Source organism: Sapajus apella, unplaced genomic scaffold (genome assembly GCF_009761245.1).
Source record: "Sapajus apella isolate SASKATOON/1434 unplaced genomic scaffold, GSC_monkey_1.0 scaffold191, whole genome shotgun sequence".
NCBI classification, from domain to species: Eukaryota; Metazoa; Chordata; class Mammalia; order Primates; family Cebidae; genus Sapajus; species Sapajus apella.
The window spans coordinates 593290-610895 of NW_022437131.1; the positions used below are offsets into that span (position 1 = coordinate 593290).

The 17606-nt window shown below is 39.5% G+C and overlaps 1 protein-coding gene across 1 annotated transcript; it reads left to right on the forward strand.

The window, feature by feature from the left end:
- Positions 1-13785: 13785 nt before the first annotated feature.
- On the forward strand, positions 13786-16918 carry LOC116543606 (transcription elongation factor A protein-like 5). Its single transcript, XM_032269282.1, is given in 4 exon segments — positions 13786-13984; positions 15295-15362; positions 16020-16586; positions 16588-16918. Coding segments are annotated over 2 exon segments (570 nt in total). The 5' UTR covers positions 13786-13984; positions 15295-15362; positions 16020-16046; the 3' UTR covers positions 16618-16918.
- Positions 16919-17606: the final 688 nt, after the last annotated feature.

Below are 17606 nucleotides of genomic sequence, written 5' to 3' on the forward strand. Positions count from 1 at the left end.
AAAATAAATCACATAGAAATTTGGATCCAAAGGTACAATAACTGCAATAAAAATTTCACTCAAGGTTTTCAAACACAAATTTGATCAGGCCTAGGGAAGAATCTGTGGACACGAAGACAGGTCAGTTGACATTATCCGATCTGGGCATCAGAAAGAAAAAAAGAATGAAAAGGGCCACAGTGACCTCTGGGATACTGTCAAGCATACCAACATATTCATAATGTGAATTTTTGAAGTAGAAAAGAGAAATAAAGAGACAGAAAGAATATTTGAGAATAATGGCAGAGAACTTTCCAAATTTGATAAAATACACAAATTTACATATCCAAGAAATTTAATAAACTCCAAGTAAGATAAACACAAAGAGACACACTCTTGAATATTGTAATTAAACTGTCAAGATACAAAAAACTATCTTGAAAGCTGTAAGAGAGAAGCAACTTACCGTATACAAGGGATCCTTAACAAGATTAGCAGCCAATTTCATAGCAGAAACCTTAGAAGTCAGAAGGTAGTAGGATGATATATTTGAAGTGTGGAAAGAAGAAAAACAAGCCTGTGAACCAAGAATTTTATATTGGTCAAAATTATTCTTTAAAAATGAGAAAGAAATCAAGACATTCCAAAGAAACAAAATCTGAGGGAGTTCATTAACACCATATCAACACTACCAGAAAATGCTAAAGGGGTTCTTTCGGGTTGAAATGAAAGGACATGAGCAAATATAAAAATCAGTGTTATTGTAATTTTGGTATGGAATTGCTCCTTTTTTCTATATGACTTAAAAGATATACGTATAAAACAATAATTAGAAAAAATAGAAGACCTGAACAGACCTGCAATAATTAGAGATTGAATCAGTAATTTCAAATTAAGCAAAATTACAGGATAAAATGTAAATACAAAAAGTAAGTTGCGTTTCTATAAACCGTCAATGAACAATCCAAAAAGGAAATTTAAAAGCACCTTCATTTATAAAAATATCAAAAACAATAAAATACTCAACAATAAATTTAGCCAGGGAGGTGTAAGACTTATATGCTGTAAACTGTAAAAGATTCTTGAAAGATATTTAAAAGTTCCTAAGTAAATAGAAAGACATTCCATATTTATCGATTAGTAGACCTAATACCATTAAAATGGTAATGCTCTCCAAATCAATCAACAAATTCAATGTAATTCCTATCAAAATCCCAATGCCCACCCCCTTTTTTGCAGAAACAGAAAAGAAAGAAAATCTAAATATATGGTAGAAAAATGGAAATCGAAAATAAATAAAAACTAGAGTGGAAAAGCCAGTACTAGAATTCATATGGAATCACAAGTATTTGTGTGTGTGTGTGTGTGCACTTACAACATAGATTCTGAATTAACTTTAACATTTGATAAAATGCATCAGTTGACAGAACTTCATGGACTTAGTACTGGTGTTCAAAAGACAGTTATTCCTGGGGATCCCACTAAATTTAAACATGATATTCCCTAAAATCTTATAAAAGTAACTAAATGTAAGATAGTGAAAAATAGGTATGCCTCATTTTAACTATAGCCTTGTCAAAATTTTCCATAATAGGCCAGCATTAGGTGCCGTCGCTCACACCTGTAATCCCAGCACTTTGAGGAACTGAAATGGGAGGATTACCTGAGTCTGGGAGTTCAAGACCAGCCTGGGCAACATAGTGAGACTCCGTCTTCACAAAAAATAAGAAATTGGCTGGGCATAGTGGCACATGCTTGTAGTCCCAGCTACTTAGGAGACTTGGGTAGGAGCTTGAGGCCAGGAGGTTGAGGCTGCAGTGAGCCTTGATTGTGCCACTGCACTTAGCCTGGGTGACAGATTGAGACTCTGCCTCAAAAAAATTCCCATAGTAATAAAATCCATTGTCCAAATTCTGCAACAATGAATAATTTAAAAATTTAAATTAAATCCTTTGCTTTTACAAATTGACCTCATCCTCGGTCAAAATAGCTAAGATGGTCTAATATAAATTAAAACAGGGCTTTCAAGGATTAAAACTTGTAGTATAAGACATAATTAATTAATGAGTAATTATCTCCACTGCTTCTCCATTTGTAGCCCAATCTTGCCTGTTCTTAAACCTAAAGAAAAATAGATGGTTCCTCATGGTGATTACTATAACTCTAACGCTGTCATCCTATCCATTAAGGCCCCCGTATCCCATAGTCGATATTATTAAAACTACTAACTCCATCTAATCAGCAGGTGGTAAATATTTTGCTATTATAGCCTTGACTAGTATATTCTATTCAGTGACTGTTTCATCAGCCTCTCACCTGCAGTTTGCCTTCCCTTTCAAAGAGATACGATACACCTTTATTAGGCTTCTCATGGGATACCTCAATAGATTTGTCATCATGCACAATCTTTACAGACAAGATCTTAACTGCACCCAGCTTTCTCCAGGAATACAGCTATGTCATTACATTGACAACATCTTCTTCCCAGGAGATTCATTTGACATATTCATTAAGGACATACAAGTCCAACATCCTTAAGTTATTTTGGGGTTCTGGAAACAACATATTCCTCATTTGCAAATTTTACTTAATCTCACTGATGCTGCCACTTACAAATCAGCCCAATCTAGATGACGTATTCTCTAACAAAAGGCTCTAAAATCTGTCCAGATTAAAATCAAGAGACACTTCCCTTACTGCACTGAGAGATTCCTTCACTGGAGAGACTTCACCAACTTCCTCTTCTTCTGATGCCTCCTGTTATTTCTGAACTATCTGTAATGGCCATAAATTTCCCATAGCCTTCTGATATGAAAACTGCCTTTCTCAGTTCTGTGCTAGACACCATGAGAGTAAAAAGATGGGTATATACAAGGCCCTGAAAACAGAGGCTCTCATAGACCTGGAGCCTGTGATCTTTTGTACCCAGTTGCTCAATATGCCCTGGATAATGGAAACAGCATGTCACAAGCTTGGCATAGTGAGGGAGGCCTCCTTGATACAGGGTGGAGCCAAACCTGGGTCCTCTGACATATTCCACCTGCAAAAGGGGATAGCATCCTCTGTCCTCAGGCCCTTGCCAGATGCTATGTTCATGGAGGTCACCCCTCTCCAAAACCCTTAGTTACCTGGCGACCCCCTTAGGATTAACTGAATGAAAAACAAAGAGAGTTAATAGACTCTAGGGAAGGAGCTGCCACTATCACAAGTTATGGAACTCAGTGGAACTGAGTCTGCTTTTCATCCCTTAACCAGGTATTTCCTGATAAAGAATGTGAACAAGGATCAGCACAATTGGCCAAACTACAGGCAGTCATCTTAGAACTGGATGCCCTGGTTAGCAAATGATCTGCACATTTTTACAAACTCTTGGGCTTTTGCCCAAGAGGTTTTCCCTTAAGAGTAAAGAAATTTGGAAATCTCTAGCCTCACAGAGACAGAAAAAATACAAATCAAAATCCCACATGTCTCTGCATATACTAAGGCCACAATACGAGGTCTCACCAGGGCACTTCTTTTCTTCTTTGGAGTTTCAGACATTACTGAGAGTAACCAAAGAACATATTTTGTATCTCAAAATACATAATTCTGGGCTCCTGGAAAAGGCATTTAATAGGACTTTTGACTCTCTGAAGGGTCCCAGCTAGCCAGTTTTATCAAAAGAGATATAATGGTTTCCTCAAACAACCCATTTTAAAACTCCAGTCTGGCAGACGGACCACTAAGCGGTTTTGCTGTTGCTCCAGGCCTTAATCTTTCTTAATTCAAGGCCTTTGGCCATCTCACACCTCACACCATTAAAAAAAAGAAAACCTTTTCATCACCTTTTTGTGTATTCAAAGAGGGATATATGTCACCTCCATTCTTGTGAAGGCTCATTATATATATGCAGTCCTTTAATATTGTCTCCTCCTATCTATGTGGATTTTTAATCCTGAACCATCCCATAAGTGCTGGAGGCCAGGTCAAGGGTGCATGCTCTCCTAACATTTGTTAACCATAGATCATCCCATGGGTCAGGCACCTACCCATCTTATATGCGACCCATTTGAAAATAAACTTCTACCACCCAAAAAACCATTTTCAACATTTGGGTTATAAGGTGTGGATAATTAATCTGAGATCTACCTCTGATCCCCTCCAGAAAATTAAAATTAGTGCTCAAGAGCTATTGCCACAGACAGTGTGAACTACCAAGAAGGGAGATAGAAAACTCCTCTTAGCAAATAAAAATCACATTTGGAGAGGGTAATGGAACCAACACCATATCTCATAATGACAAATCCAGACAGCCCCTCCTTGATAATAATACTTGTGAGGGGAAGAGAATCAACACCAAGAAACAAAAGTCTGTCATATACAGCTACACACTATTTTATTGGATATTGATCTTATTACTATTGGTCTGGATGCTTCTGATGGTTTGCAATCCAGAGGCCAGAACCCTAAAATAATTCATTGTTTCAACTAAACCTGGCAAATGCTGAGGCCCACATGCTGTCAAGATTGGCTAATACAAGCCCTATAGCCCAAACACCTCACTCTGGCTTTTCCTTCGCCAACCGAACTGACAACTGAGGCAAAGATCCCATAGTCATTGGTTAAATGGTAGGGACTGACCCAGACTAATACTGAAATTCCAACCTTGACCAAAGATATTTCAATTGGCAAACAACCTGACACCATGTTAACAACATGCTCCCAAATCAAGCCATATGATTTAAAGCCCTTTTACAGCAGAAACCCTCTCCTCAACCATCTGGACAAAACCTCGGACTGTTGGGAGATTTGAGATTTAGCCATCCTCAATTAGGGCTTTATTTGTGTCAGTCAAATTCTAGCACTTTAGTCCAATTACAACAGTATTGTGCATACTGACATCACTTTTGCTACTTGTGCATCCACAAAGCCCCCTGACTTACCAAATATCTGCAACACCTCAAGATAGCAAACTAACTTTACAACTTAAGGAACTAGAAAAGAAAAGAACAATCTAAAGTCGAAGTTAGCATAAAGAAATAAGATTAGAGCAGATATAAATAAAATAGATTAGAAAAACAAGAGAGAAAATAAATCAAACCAAGAGTTACTTAGAAAAGATCAAGAAAATTGACAACATGTAGATAGGTTTACTAAGAAAAAAAAGACTCAAATTAATAAAATCAGAAATAAATGTAGAACATTACTGTTGAATTTATAGAAAAGACAAGAATAATAAGTGTACTATGAATAATTGTATACCAAAAAATTTGATAACCTAGATGAAATAAAAAAATTTCTAGAAATGCAAAGCCTACCAAGAATGAATCATGAGCAAATAGAAAATGTGAATAGATCTATAATTAGTAGAGATGTTGAATCAGTAATCAAAAATCTGCCAAGAAGGAAGATTTGGACCAGAGGCGTCACTGGTAAATTTCATCAAACATTTGAAGAATAATTAACACCAATCCTTCTCAATCTCTTCCAAAAAATTGAAGAAGGAACATTTCCTAACTCATTCTATCAGGCCAGCATTACCCTGATATCAAAGCCAGATGAAGACAAAACAAGAAAAGAAAAATACATACCAATATCCCATATGAATATTGATGCAATAATACTCAACAAAATACTAGTGAATCAAATTAAGTAGCATATTAAAAGGATTACACACTATAACAACATGGGCTTTATTCTGTGGTCCAAGGATTGTTGAACATATGAAAACAAATTGATGTATTAAATCATATTAAGAGAATGAAGGAAAAAACACATAATCATCTAAATTCATACAGGAAAAGCATTTGACAAAATTCAACACGTATTCTTGATTTTTTTTTTAAATTTAACATACTAGGTGATATAGTTTGGTTTCCTTGACCCCATTAAATCTCACTTGATTCCAAGTGTTGTTGGAGTTGGAACCTAATAGGAAGTGTTTGAGTAAGGGGTAGATCCCTCATGAGTGGCTTGGTGCTGTCCTCAGTAATGAATGAGTTCTTGCTCTGTTAGTTCCCATGAGAACCAGTTGTTTCAAAGCCTGGCATCACTATCCTCCCTTTTCTCTTACTTTCTCTCTCTTACCATGTGACCTCTGCACATATTGACTTCCCTTCCCCTTCTACCATGAGTGTAAACAGCCAGAGGCCTTTCACCAGAAGCAAATGCTGGCACCATTCTTCTTGTGCAAACTGCAGAACTATGAGCTAAATAAACTTCTTTTCTTTATAAGTTACTCAGCATCAGGCATTCCTTTATAGCAACACAAAATGACTAAGACACTAGGAATAGAAGGAAACTACCTCAACAAAATAAAGACCATATATTAAAATCCCACAGTAAATATCATACTCAATAATGAAAGACTTAAAACTTTTCTTCTAAGACGGGGAAGAAGAGAAGGATGACTGATTTTGTGAGTTCTATTCAACATAATAATGAAAGTTCTAGCCTGAGCAATTAGGCAAGACAAAAAAGTAAAAGTCATCCAAACTGGAAAGAAGGAACTAGAATTCTCTCTGTTCACAGATGACATGATCCTATGTGTAGAAAACCCTAAAGATTTCACAAAAAAACTCTTATAACTAATAAATGAATTCAGGAAATTTCCAGATTATAAAATCAACTTCCCCCAAATTCAGTTATATTTCTATATAATGACAAAAAGAAGTCTAAAAAGAAATTTAAAAAAACAATTGCACTTACAATAGCATCAGAAAGCATAAAATATGTAGGAATAAACTTAACCAAATAGGTGAAAGACTTGTACAATGAAAAATACAAAATATTGCTTTAAAATTAAAGACATAAATAAATGGAGAGATGTCTCATGCTAATGGATTGGAAGACTTAATATTTTAATACTGTTAGGATGTAAATACTACTCAAAATGATACACAGATTCAGTGCAATCCCTACCAAAAATCAAACACTTTTTAAAGAAATAGAATCATCTTTCCTAAAATTAATATAGAATCAATCTAAAAGGACCTGAGTAATCAAAATAATCTTGAGAAAGAACAAAGTTGGAAGTCTTACACTTCCTGATTTCAAAACTTGCTACAAAGCTACTGTATTTGTCTGCTTGGGCTACTATAACAAAATACCATGGACTGGGTGGCCTAAACAATAGAAACGTATTTTCTTACAGTTCTGAAGACTGGAAGTCCAACATCAAGGTGCAAACAAGCTTGGTGTTTGGTGAGGGTTCTTGCTTTGTGTTGCAGATGGCTGCCTTCTTGCTGTGTGCTTACAGGACCTCTTCTTCATGTGCATGCTGGGTGGGGTGGAGGGAGGAGAGAAACCTCTAAATATCTACATGGGAAAACATGAAGTTGGACCATTGTCTTATACCATATACAAAAATAACTCAAAATGAATCAAAGAACTAAATGTAAGAGCTAAAATTGTAGAACTCTTAAAAGGAAATACAGGGGAAAAACTTCATGGCATTAAATTTGGCAATGATTTCTTGGATATGCCACCCAAAGTGCAGGTAACAACAAAAAATAGATAAATTTGACTTCTCTAAAATTAAAAACATTTGTGCATTAAAGGAGACTATCAACACGGCATAAAGGCAATGCACAAAATAAGAAAATATTTACAAATCTTATATCTGATAAAGGGTTAATATCCAGAATATATGAAGAACTCCTACAACTAAACAACAACAAAAAAAGCAAGCAATCTAATTTAAAAGTGAGCAAAGAAAATCATACTGAATGGGCAAAAGCTGGAACTATTCCCTTTGAGAACTGGACCAAGATAAGTATGCTCACTTTCACCACTCCTATTTAACATAATACTGGAAGTCCTAGCCAGAGCAATCAGGCAGGAGAAAGAAATAAACAGTATCCAAATAGGAAAACAAGAAGTCAAACTATCTCTTTTTGCCATAGATGTGATTCTATACATAGAAAACCCAAAAGATTCTGCCAAAAGGCTTCTGGAACTGACAAAGGAATTCAGTACAGTTTTTAAAAATTTTGTAGAGATGTTGTCTTGCTATGTTGCCCAGGCTGGTCTTGAACTCCTGGCCTCAAGTGATCCTCCTGCCTTAGCCCCCAAAAATGCTGAGATTATGACAGAAGTCACCTCACCGGGCCTTCACCGTCCAACTTTCTATCACTACCTTCTGCTCTACATCTTCAACCATGACCATTTGTGCCTTTTATTTGGTTACAAACAAATACCACTAACCTTTACATATATTTTTCTAAACTATTAGTTCATAGCCTACAAAAATATTCCTGGCCCTGTCACCTTGACCTAATTAATACACCAAAATATTGTTATAATAAAATATATATAATTTATGCTTAAAGCACACTTCACAATGCCACTGAAGATGTTGTTAGGGATCCTGAAAATTTCAGATCTATTTTCTTGCCTAATACCATATAAATAGGGGACTTGATTATAACTGGCTGACAAAAACTTTGTATACTTCCACATATTTTCCTCCTTTTTACTCTCATAATAAAATGTTTTAGAAGCTGTTTAGGGCAACTTTTGTGCTAATCTCTGAACATCTCATCTACACTTCAGGCCACTCAAATGTCCCAAATAATTGAACTCAAAATGGATGGCAAGACATCAAGGAATAAATTGTAATGTATTTTTTGTATTAATGCTGTCGTGGCCCATTGTTGAGGTACTGGTTAGAGGCCTATGAGTTCCTCTTCTTGGGATGTTGATTAACTCCTTACTCTAACCACTTCCTTTATCAGGTGTTCGTGCTCTGGGCCACTTCAAATCAGCTCTAACCACCTAGGGGCCAGGTATAGACAGCTAGGGACAGCCCTTATACCCTGGAGCCTGAGAAATTACTGAAATTAGCCAAGGAGGCAGTAAAACCTAACTAATTCCACCCACTTGCCATAAGTAAGTTACTCCTTACAGCTCCAATTTGCTGTTACCCAGATGCAACCCCCGTGAGGCCTTGCCTGGTAGCCTTCTCTAGTTTGGAGCCATAAGTAATAAAAGTTCTGCTTCCATTTTTCCAAGTGACTGTATGTTGTGTCTTGCCATCAAAATAATCTTAAAATCTTATAAAACAACACTAAATTACACCATATACAATAATTAACTCAAAATGAATCAAAGATCTAAATGCAAGAGCTAAAACTATGAAACCCTTAGAAGAAAGCAAGCGGGTAAATCTTCATGACCTTGGATTTGGTAATGGATTTTTAGATATGACACCAAAACCATGAACAACTGGAGAAAAACAGATACACTGGACTTCTTCAAAATGAAAAACTTTTGTGCAAAAAAGGACACTATTAAGAAAGTGAAAGAGAGCTTATAGAATGGGAGGAAATATTTACAAACCATATATCTGATATGGAACTAATATCCAGAATGTATAAAGAACTCTTACAACTCAACAACAAAAAGCCAAACACCCTAATTTAAAAATGGGCAAGAATTATGTAGAAGGTTGAGACTGGATCCCCGCTTCCTTACACCATATACAAAAATCAACTCAAGACGGATTAAAGACTTAAATGTAAAACCCAAAACTATAAAAACCCTGGAAGACAACCTAGACAACACCATCATGGACATAGGAATGTGCAAAGGTTTCATGACAAAGACGTCAAAAGCAATTGCATCAAAAGCAAAAATTGACAAACGAAATTTAATTAAACGTAAGGGCTTGTGTATGGCAAAAGAAACTATCAACAGAGTAAACTGACAACCTACAGAATGGGAGAAAATATTTGCAAACTATGCATCTGACAAAGATCTAATATTGAGCATCTATAAGGGACTTAAACAAATTTACATGAGAAAAACAACCCCATTAAAAAGTGGGCAAAGGACATGAACAGACATTTTTCAAAAGAAGACATACATATGGCCTATGAGTATATGAAAAAAAAAGCTCAATATCACTGATTAGAGAAATGCAAATCAAAACCACAATAAGATACCATCTCACAGTAGTCAGAATGGCTATTAATAAAAAGTCAAAAATAATAGATGCTGGCAAGGTTACGGAGAAAAGGAAACACTTAGACACTGTAGGTGGGAGTATAAGTTAGTTCGACCATTGTGGAAAGCGGTGTGTCAATTCCTCAAAGAACTAAAAACAGAACTACCATTTGACCCAGCAATTCCATTACTGGGTATGTACTCAGAGGAATATAAATCATTCTACCACAAAGGCACATGCACCCTAATGTTTACTGGAGCACTATTCACAATAGCAAAGACATGGAATCAACCTAGATGCCCATCAATGACAGATTGGATAAAGAAAATGTGGTACATATACCCCTGGAATACTGTGCAACCATAAAAAAGAATGAGATCATGTCTTTTGCAGGAATATGGATGGAGCTGAGGGCTATTATCCTCAGCAAACTAATGCAGGAACAGAAAACCAAATACCACATGTTCTCACAAGTGGGAACTAAATGATGAGAACTCATGAACACAAAAAAGGGAACAACAGACACTGGGACCTATTGAGGGTGGAGGGTGAGAGGAGGATGAGGATTAAAAAACTACATATTAGGTACCATGATTATTATTTGGCTGATGAAATAATCTGTATACCAAACCCCTGTGACATGTAATTTGCCTATGAAACAAACCTGCACATGTGCCCCCAAACCTAACATAAAAGGTAAAAAATAAAAATTGGCAAAGCACTTGAATAGATATTTCTCCAAAGGAGATATATGAATATCCAACAAACCCAAGAAAAGATACTCAATATAATGGGTCATTAAGAAAATGCAAATCAAAACCACTTTTCTCCCACTAGGATGATAAATATAAAAAATAGAGATTAGCAATTGTTTGCAAAGATATGGTGAAATTGGAACCTTGGTGGTAGGAATGCAAAATGTTACAGCTACTGTGGAACAGTTTGGTGGTTCCTCAAAAATGTAAACAGAGAATCACCATATGAACCAACGATTACACTCCTAGCTATATATGCAAGAGAAATAAAGACATACACCCACACAAAAGCTTATACATAATTGTTTATGGCAGCATTATTCACCACAGCCAAAAGGCAAAAACAATCCAAATATCCATCAACAGATAAATGAATAAACAGAATGTGGTATGCATATAATATTAATCCACAAAAAAGAATGAAGTAATGCACATGATACAACGTAGATGAACCTTGAAAATATTATGCTAAGTGAAAGAAGCCAGACACAACAAGTCACATATTGTACAATTCCATTTATAGGAAATATCTAGAATAGGTAAATTCATAAAGACAGAAAGCAGATGAGTCATTGCTACGGACTAGGGGAAAAGGGGAATTAAGAATGACTGCTTAATGGGTATGGGGTCTCTTTTCAGGTTGATAAAACTGTTTTGGAACTAAATAGAGGTGATGGTTATACAATATTTTGAGTGTACTATACATGTCACTGAATTATACTGTTTAAAATGGTTAATTCTATGTTATGTGAATTTCTCTTTAAAAAAGAGAATAAAGATAGCACGATTTGAAAAAATGTATACAGAAGTATATTCTTTAGGTCAATGGCCTTCATCTTTTTAATATTACGTACCCCTTTGAACATCTAATGAGAGCAATGGACCCTTTTCTCAGCAAATGTGCACATACAATAAAAATGTATATATCCAGTCTGGGTGCTGTGGCTCATGCCTGTAATCACCGTGCTTCAGGAGGCTGAGGTGGGGGGCTTACTTGAGGTCAAGTGTTAGAGACCATCCTGGGCAATGTAGGGAGGTCCCATCTGTACAAAAATTTAAAGAAATTAGCTGGGAGTGGTGGCGTGCACCTGTAGTCCAGTTACTCCAAAGGCTGAAATTAGAAGATCCCTTGAGCCCAGGAGTTCAAGGCTACAGCAAACTACGATTGCACCACTGAACTCCAGCCCGGACAACAGAGTGAAACCACCACCACCACCAGCACCACCACCACACACACACACACACACACACACACACACACACACACACAATTTTGAACATAATTTTAGGGGATTCATAGGTTAATAATGCCTGAACCCAAGGAATAGATGAACTGTCTTTAACATGGCTCAGCTGCTATTTGTCCCTTTCCCTTCCCATCTCTTACTCAAGTTGTTTCTTCTTTCTGTCCTTACCTTATGGTTTCCTCTTTTTCATGATGTCAACTTGCTTATATAAAATAAAAACATACATCCACAAGAAAACTTACAAGTGATTGTTTATGGCAGCATTATTTACAACAGCTAAAAGGTGAAAACGACCCAAATATCCATCAACATATGATGGATAAACAGAATGGGGTGTGCACATAGAACAAAATATTATTCAGGTTCCCAGGGTACAGAGCTTCTTCTCACAAGAGTGTACATACTCCACTACTTCCTAAACATATGCAATTCTGCATACCATTTCAGGTGGTCCACAGACTTCATCAGTTGGGAATATTTGGTCTAGGTCAATATGGACTGCATGGCAGACACTGGTCTAAATTTGCTGAGACAGTCATAGGTTAGTATAGACTGGCAGGCAGCAACCCTGCATCAAGGCCAGACTGCCTCTGGGTTCCTGGAAGACACAGAGTTTGGGGGTGGTAGGCACTGTGAATAAGGGCAGAGAGCAGGCAGGATGCACGGGACTCTCCCCCAGCAATCACTTCTTCAGGCCTCATGAACACTCTTAGCTGCAAGAGTCTAGAATAGATTTGTTCTGGTTTTCTAGTGGCATGAACAGCGCTTCACTCTGCTGGGGCTTGGTTATCCCTGTGGGAATTAGGGGGAGGGAGGAGGGAAGGAGCCAAAGTCATTTACTCATATCACCACCTTGGTCACCTGTCCAGGTATATTCTTGGAGTGAGCAACAGAGTCATGTGCCTGAATGCAGGTGATGAGAAATTCTGGAATATGAGAGGGGGTGGAGGACAACACCTTCCCCTGATCTTGGCAGGGCAGGGAGGATAGGACCATTTGTGCATCCATCACATCTGCTGCCTTGGTCTCACAGCTCTTCCCTTTGCCTAGAGCTAAACCTTTGAATGAAAATAGCCATGGGCCAAATTTTTTAAAGTGAAAATCTTCAATTTTCTGTCAACCATCACATTCCAGGGAGTCTATTTATCCCTTGGTAATTGTTTGGGAACATTAAGTGTGTGTGTGTGTGTGTGTGTGTGTGTGTGTGTGTGTGTGTGTGTATTTTAAATAGAACATGAGAGAACCAGCTATTTATAAAAATTTTTTGAATGTACATTTTACTTGCTGCCAATTGAATTCCTTGTGTATGTGGCAAAAGTTAATATTATGAACTTGATTTGGTCTCTCTTCTGAGTAGAAAATTTTGAGATATTTTATGTTTTTCTCTCTTTTAAACACTTTCTCCTAAATGAAATAGCGTTATTTAATTTTGTGCTTGTAAGAATAACCCATGCTGAGGGGAGTGAATTAAATAAGACTGAAAAACATATTTAAAGAAATAAAATCCCTATTTTAACTACTTGTATCCCTACTTGACAATCCACCTTATACCCATTATGAGAAGATCTGGTCCACAGGCAGAATGAACATCAGTGGCTGCGTGTAGAATTAGATCAAGTAGGTGCCTTCGGATAAAAGGAGAGAAAGAAAAAAAAAATCCTCCTAGATGTATCAGCGGCCAATAGCTGTAGAAGAAAGTGCAGCCCCTCCCTGATAACCACAGAAGAATAAATACACACTACACAGAGAAAGGTCCACATTTGACCTCTGGGATTAGCAAAGACCAAAGGGCCCCATGCCGTGGGGCGAGAAAGAGGGCTGTGGGGGGCGGGGGAGCGCGGGGAGCTCAGACGGAGAGACTAGTGAAGGGAAGAAGTGGGCTGGCTCCTGACGCACTTTCTGCGGGTGGGAGGGGAACTAGGGACCCGAGCCCACTGGTGACGTTTTTCTCACGTGGTCAGAAGCCGACGTGTGCAGAAGTCCCTCTCCTCCAGGTATCAGATCCCTGTTTCCGTGGAGGAAGGCAGACAGACTTCAGACTGAGAGACAGAGAAGGCAACTGCCCTACAGCCCTGCAGGTCGGTACAAGCTGGGGACCCCTGAGGTAATTGTCACAGGCTACAGAGGATCAGATCTGCTTTCTAGATACCGCCCCATTCCACCCCTATTCATTTTGGCGCAGAAATTTTTTTGTGTTGGGCAAGAGGTATTCGTACCGGCTCTTATTTACCTGGAGAAGTGCAGGCTTCTGGCAGAAGGAAATGTGAGAAAGAGTCATTTCCCAGAGATGGCTACGAACCCATCGCCGCGCGTGGATCCCTGTGGTCGGGATATCAGAGGGCAAAGACCGGAGCGGGTCCAGGACTGGATCGTCTTTACTCCTTTCCCGATGCTCACCCATTTGGTGCAAGAAATGGAGGGCTTGGTGCGCGGCGGGGAGGTGGGAGCGGAACTCAAGAGAGGTCAAGGGTTGAGAATTGGGTACCAGTTGGGAACTCCTAGGAAGCGGGGGACCTGGCGACGACTGATGGAGGAGGAGGAGGACCGGGGAAGAGGACAGCGACAAAACAGCAAGAAAGCGGCCTGATCCCTGCAGGGCAGCGGGAGGCGGGCGCAGTCAGTGACCCCGAGCTGCGGAGGGCGGACCCTGCAACGGGTCCATGCCTGAGTTCCTGGTGTCTTTTCTCCATCCTCCCTCCATTTTGGAGCCGGAAATGGTGGGCTAAGGGGGTCAGGCGAAGGAGGTGCTGTAGAAAAAGGGAGACAGAGGTTTGATCTGGGGATCAGCTCCTTATCTAGGAGGAGTGGCTTCTGAACCAGGGAGGATTGAAATGAGGTAGCAGGAAGACCAAAAATGTTACTGAGTTTGGAAATAATTTGTCTTTTGCATTACAGAAAAATGTGGACTTTCTGTGTATGTGGGGAGGGAGGAGGTGGCAGGAGTGTTTTGGACATTTCTGCCCTGCCCCCTGTCTCTGTCATCACCATTTTCAGAGAAGTGGTGGGCTCTGCTCTTTGAATACCCTGAGGTGAGGGATTTGGAATGTAGAGATCTGAGTGCACCAGAACACTCTGTCTTTGGAACATCCTTATCTGAAACCCCACTCATTTTTGTGCCAGAAAAGTGAGATAAAAATTTGGGAGGAAGATTCAGAAACATAGAAACGGTTTGGAAATCATCTTTCTTGCCTATTTCCCAGAAGTAGAACAATGGAGGCTCTTAAGAAGGAGCTGCGGAGGGGGAATCAGAGAAAGCAAGGGAAAGGGCAAGGAATTGATAAAGGCTGGGAAAGTTTTGACAAATAGGGTCTCAAAGAACCAGTGTCCGAGTTACCAGTCATTCACTTTCTCAGTTTCTCTTTCAACCACCTGTTTTTTGTCTCTGCAGGTCTTCAGGTCTGTGGTTGTGGACGCTAACCCAGATAAGAAAAGGAAAGACCTGCAGTATCAGTGCAGGTCAGTGGGAGAGGACCCTTGGGAGTAGGAGTGACTTAAGCCAGAGCAGAAGTTGGGGAGTCCACTGCCCACCGCCCCTCCTCCAATCCTCCCTCTTGCAGTTTCAGAACACATGACTGCTGTCAAGACCCTAAGGGAATATGGTGATGTATGGCTAGTGAGAATAGAGGGGAGAATAAGAAAGTAAGAGAATGGATGTGTAGCATCTGTGATGCCCCTGGAGGAAAGAAGAGTAGCCCTGAAATCTGAGAACTGGCTATGGTTCTGTTCTTTCTGCAGTTTTACAGGTCTCAAAATTGCAGGCAAGGGGAAAAAGAAGAAAACTGCCTAGGATTCCTACAGGTCAGTGTAAATTGGAACTACCCAGTTAAAATTGGTATGAGCAGGCACAGCCAAGGCCAGAGCAAAGTTTAGGGACCAATATGCTCCTACACATTGCTCAGTACACTCTCCTTAAATGTAGGGAGAAACATCTGTGTAAGTTTCTGTAAGGGAATATGTGTAAGTGTAAAGGAAAGGAAGGAATGTAAAGGTGGGAATGCACCTGGAAGATGGGATAGGGTCAGGAAAACCCTAAGTCAAGAACAACAAGGACTATTAGGACCTGTGTTTAACCTCCAAAACCCTCAGTATCCTATTCTTCCTTTTGTCTCCTAGGAAAGGCAAAGAAGGGAACATCTCAACATGGAAAAGCTCTGCAAAGAACATGAAGGAAAGCCAGAAAATGAAAGAAACCTAGAAAGTGAGGGAAAGCCTGAAGATGAGGAAAGTACAGAAGAGGAAGGAAAGTCAGACGAGGAAGAAAAGCCGGACGTGGAGGGGAAGACAGAATGCGAGGGAAAGCGAGAGGATGAGGGAGAGCCAGGTGATGAGGGACAACTGGAAGATGAGGGAAGCCAGGAAAAGCAGGGCAAGTCCGAAGGTGAGGGCAAGGCACAAGGCGAGGGCAAGCCAGCCTCCCAGGCAAAGCCAGAGAGTCAGCCGCGGGCCGCCGAAAAGCGCCCAGCTGAAGATTATGTGCCCCGGAAAGCAAAAAGAAAAACGGACAGGGGGACGGACGATTCCCCCAAGGACTCTCAGGAGGACTTACAGGGAAGGCATCTGAGCAGTGAGGAGATGATGAGAGAATGTGGAGATGTATCAAGGGCTCAGGAGGAGCTAAGGAAGAAACAGAAAATGGGTGGTTTTCATTGGATGCAAAGAGATGTACAGGATCCATTCGCCCCAAGGGGCCAACGGGGTGTCAGGGGAATGAGAGGTGGAGGTAGGGGCCAGAAAGACTTCGAAGATGTCCCATATGTTTAATGTCTTTGGCCTTTAATTCTGATTTCTCTGATGGGAATATTGCCAGACCTGCTTTCCCTGGCAGGCATTTGCCGGGCTATGTGCTTTAACCTTAAGCTGATACTTTCCTTTAGGTGTCACACTTGTTACCAGCAGACTTTTGACCTACCTACAGTGCTCTGTCTTTTAGTAGAGGATTTTCACCCATGTGCATGGAATAAATGTTCATGGTACATTGTAAAATAACAATAAAAAAGAGTTTTCAGAACCACGTATACAGTATCAGTCCATTTCTGAAAAAGATATATATGTTTACATAATACATCCTTACATGGGGGACACTACGCAATTGAGTAGATCAAAGAGAAATAATGATTTTCTTTGTGTGGTGGGACTGGAAATTATTCTTTTTCTCATCTGCACTTTTTAAAATCTAAAAACACAGGTTATTTTTGTTATAAAGGAAGTAATAGAAGGTAAACAAGACAGGAAAACAATAAATACTAGGCAATCAAAAGAACTATTCATTCAGCATATGAAGGTAGTGGAGACACTTAATTCTTTCTGTCAGAACACAAAATGATAGAGAAAACTCACATTACCCCTGGGACTTGAAGCCGGAGGAATCAACCTGGTAGTTACTATAGATTCATTGCTGTAAGAGACAGCCTTGTGTGAAATGGGGCTAAAACTTACCTCCCAGGGCCGTGGAGTAGATCAGATGTGACACGAGCCTGTGGCCTATGTTAGGCTGGCTCCTGCCTGCTCCCCTGCACTAGCAGTACCAGGTCAGACAGTTGCTGAGGGTGGGGAGTGTTGCTGAGGGAGGTCTCACCTGTGCCTACAAATAGATACAGGAAGCTGAGAGGGAGGTGCCACTTTCCCCTGGGTAATTTCACATCTGTTGGGTATTGTGACCCCTCTCCAGGGTCCTGTACCCTCTAAGGCCCCCATTGTTGC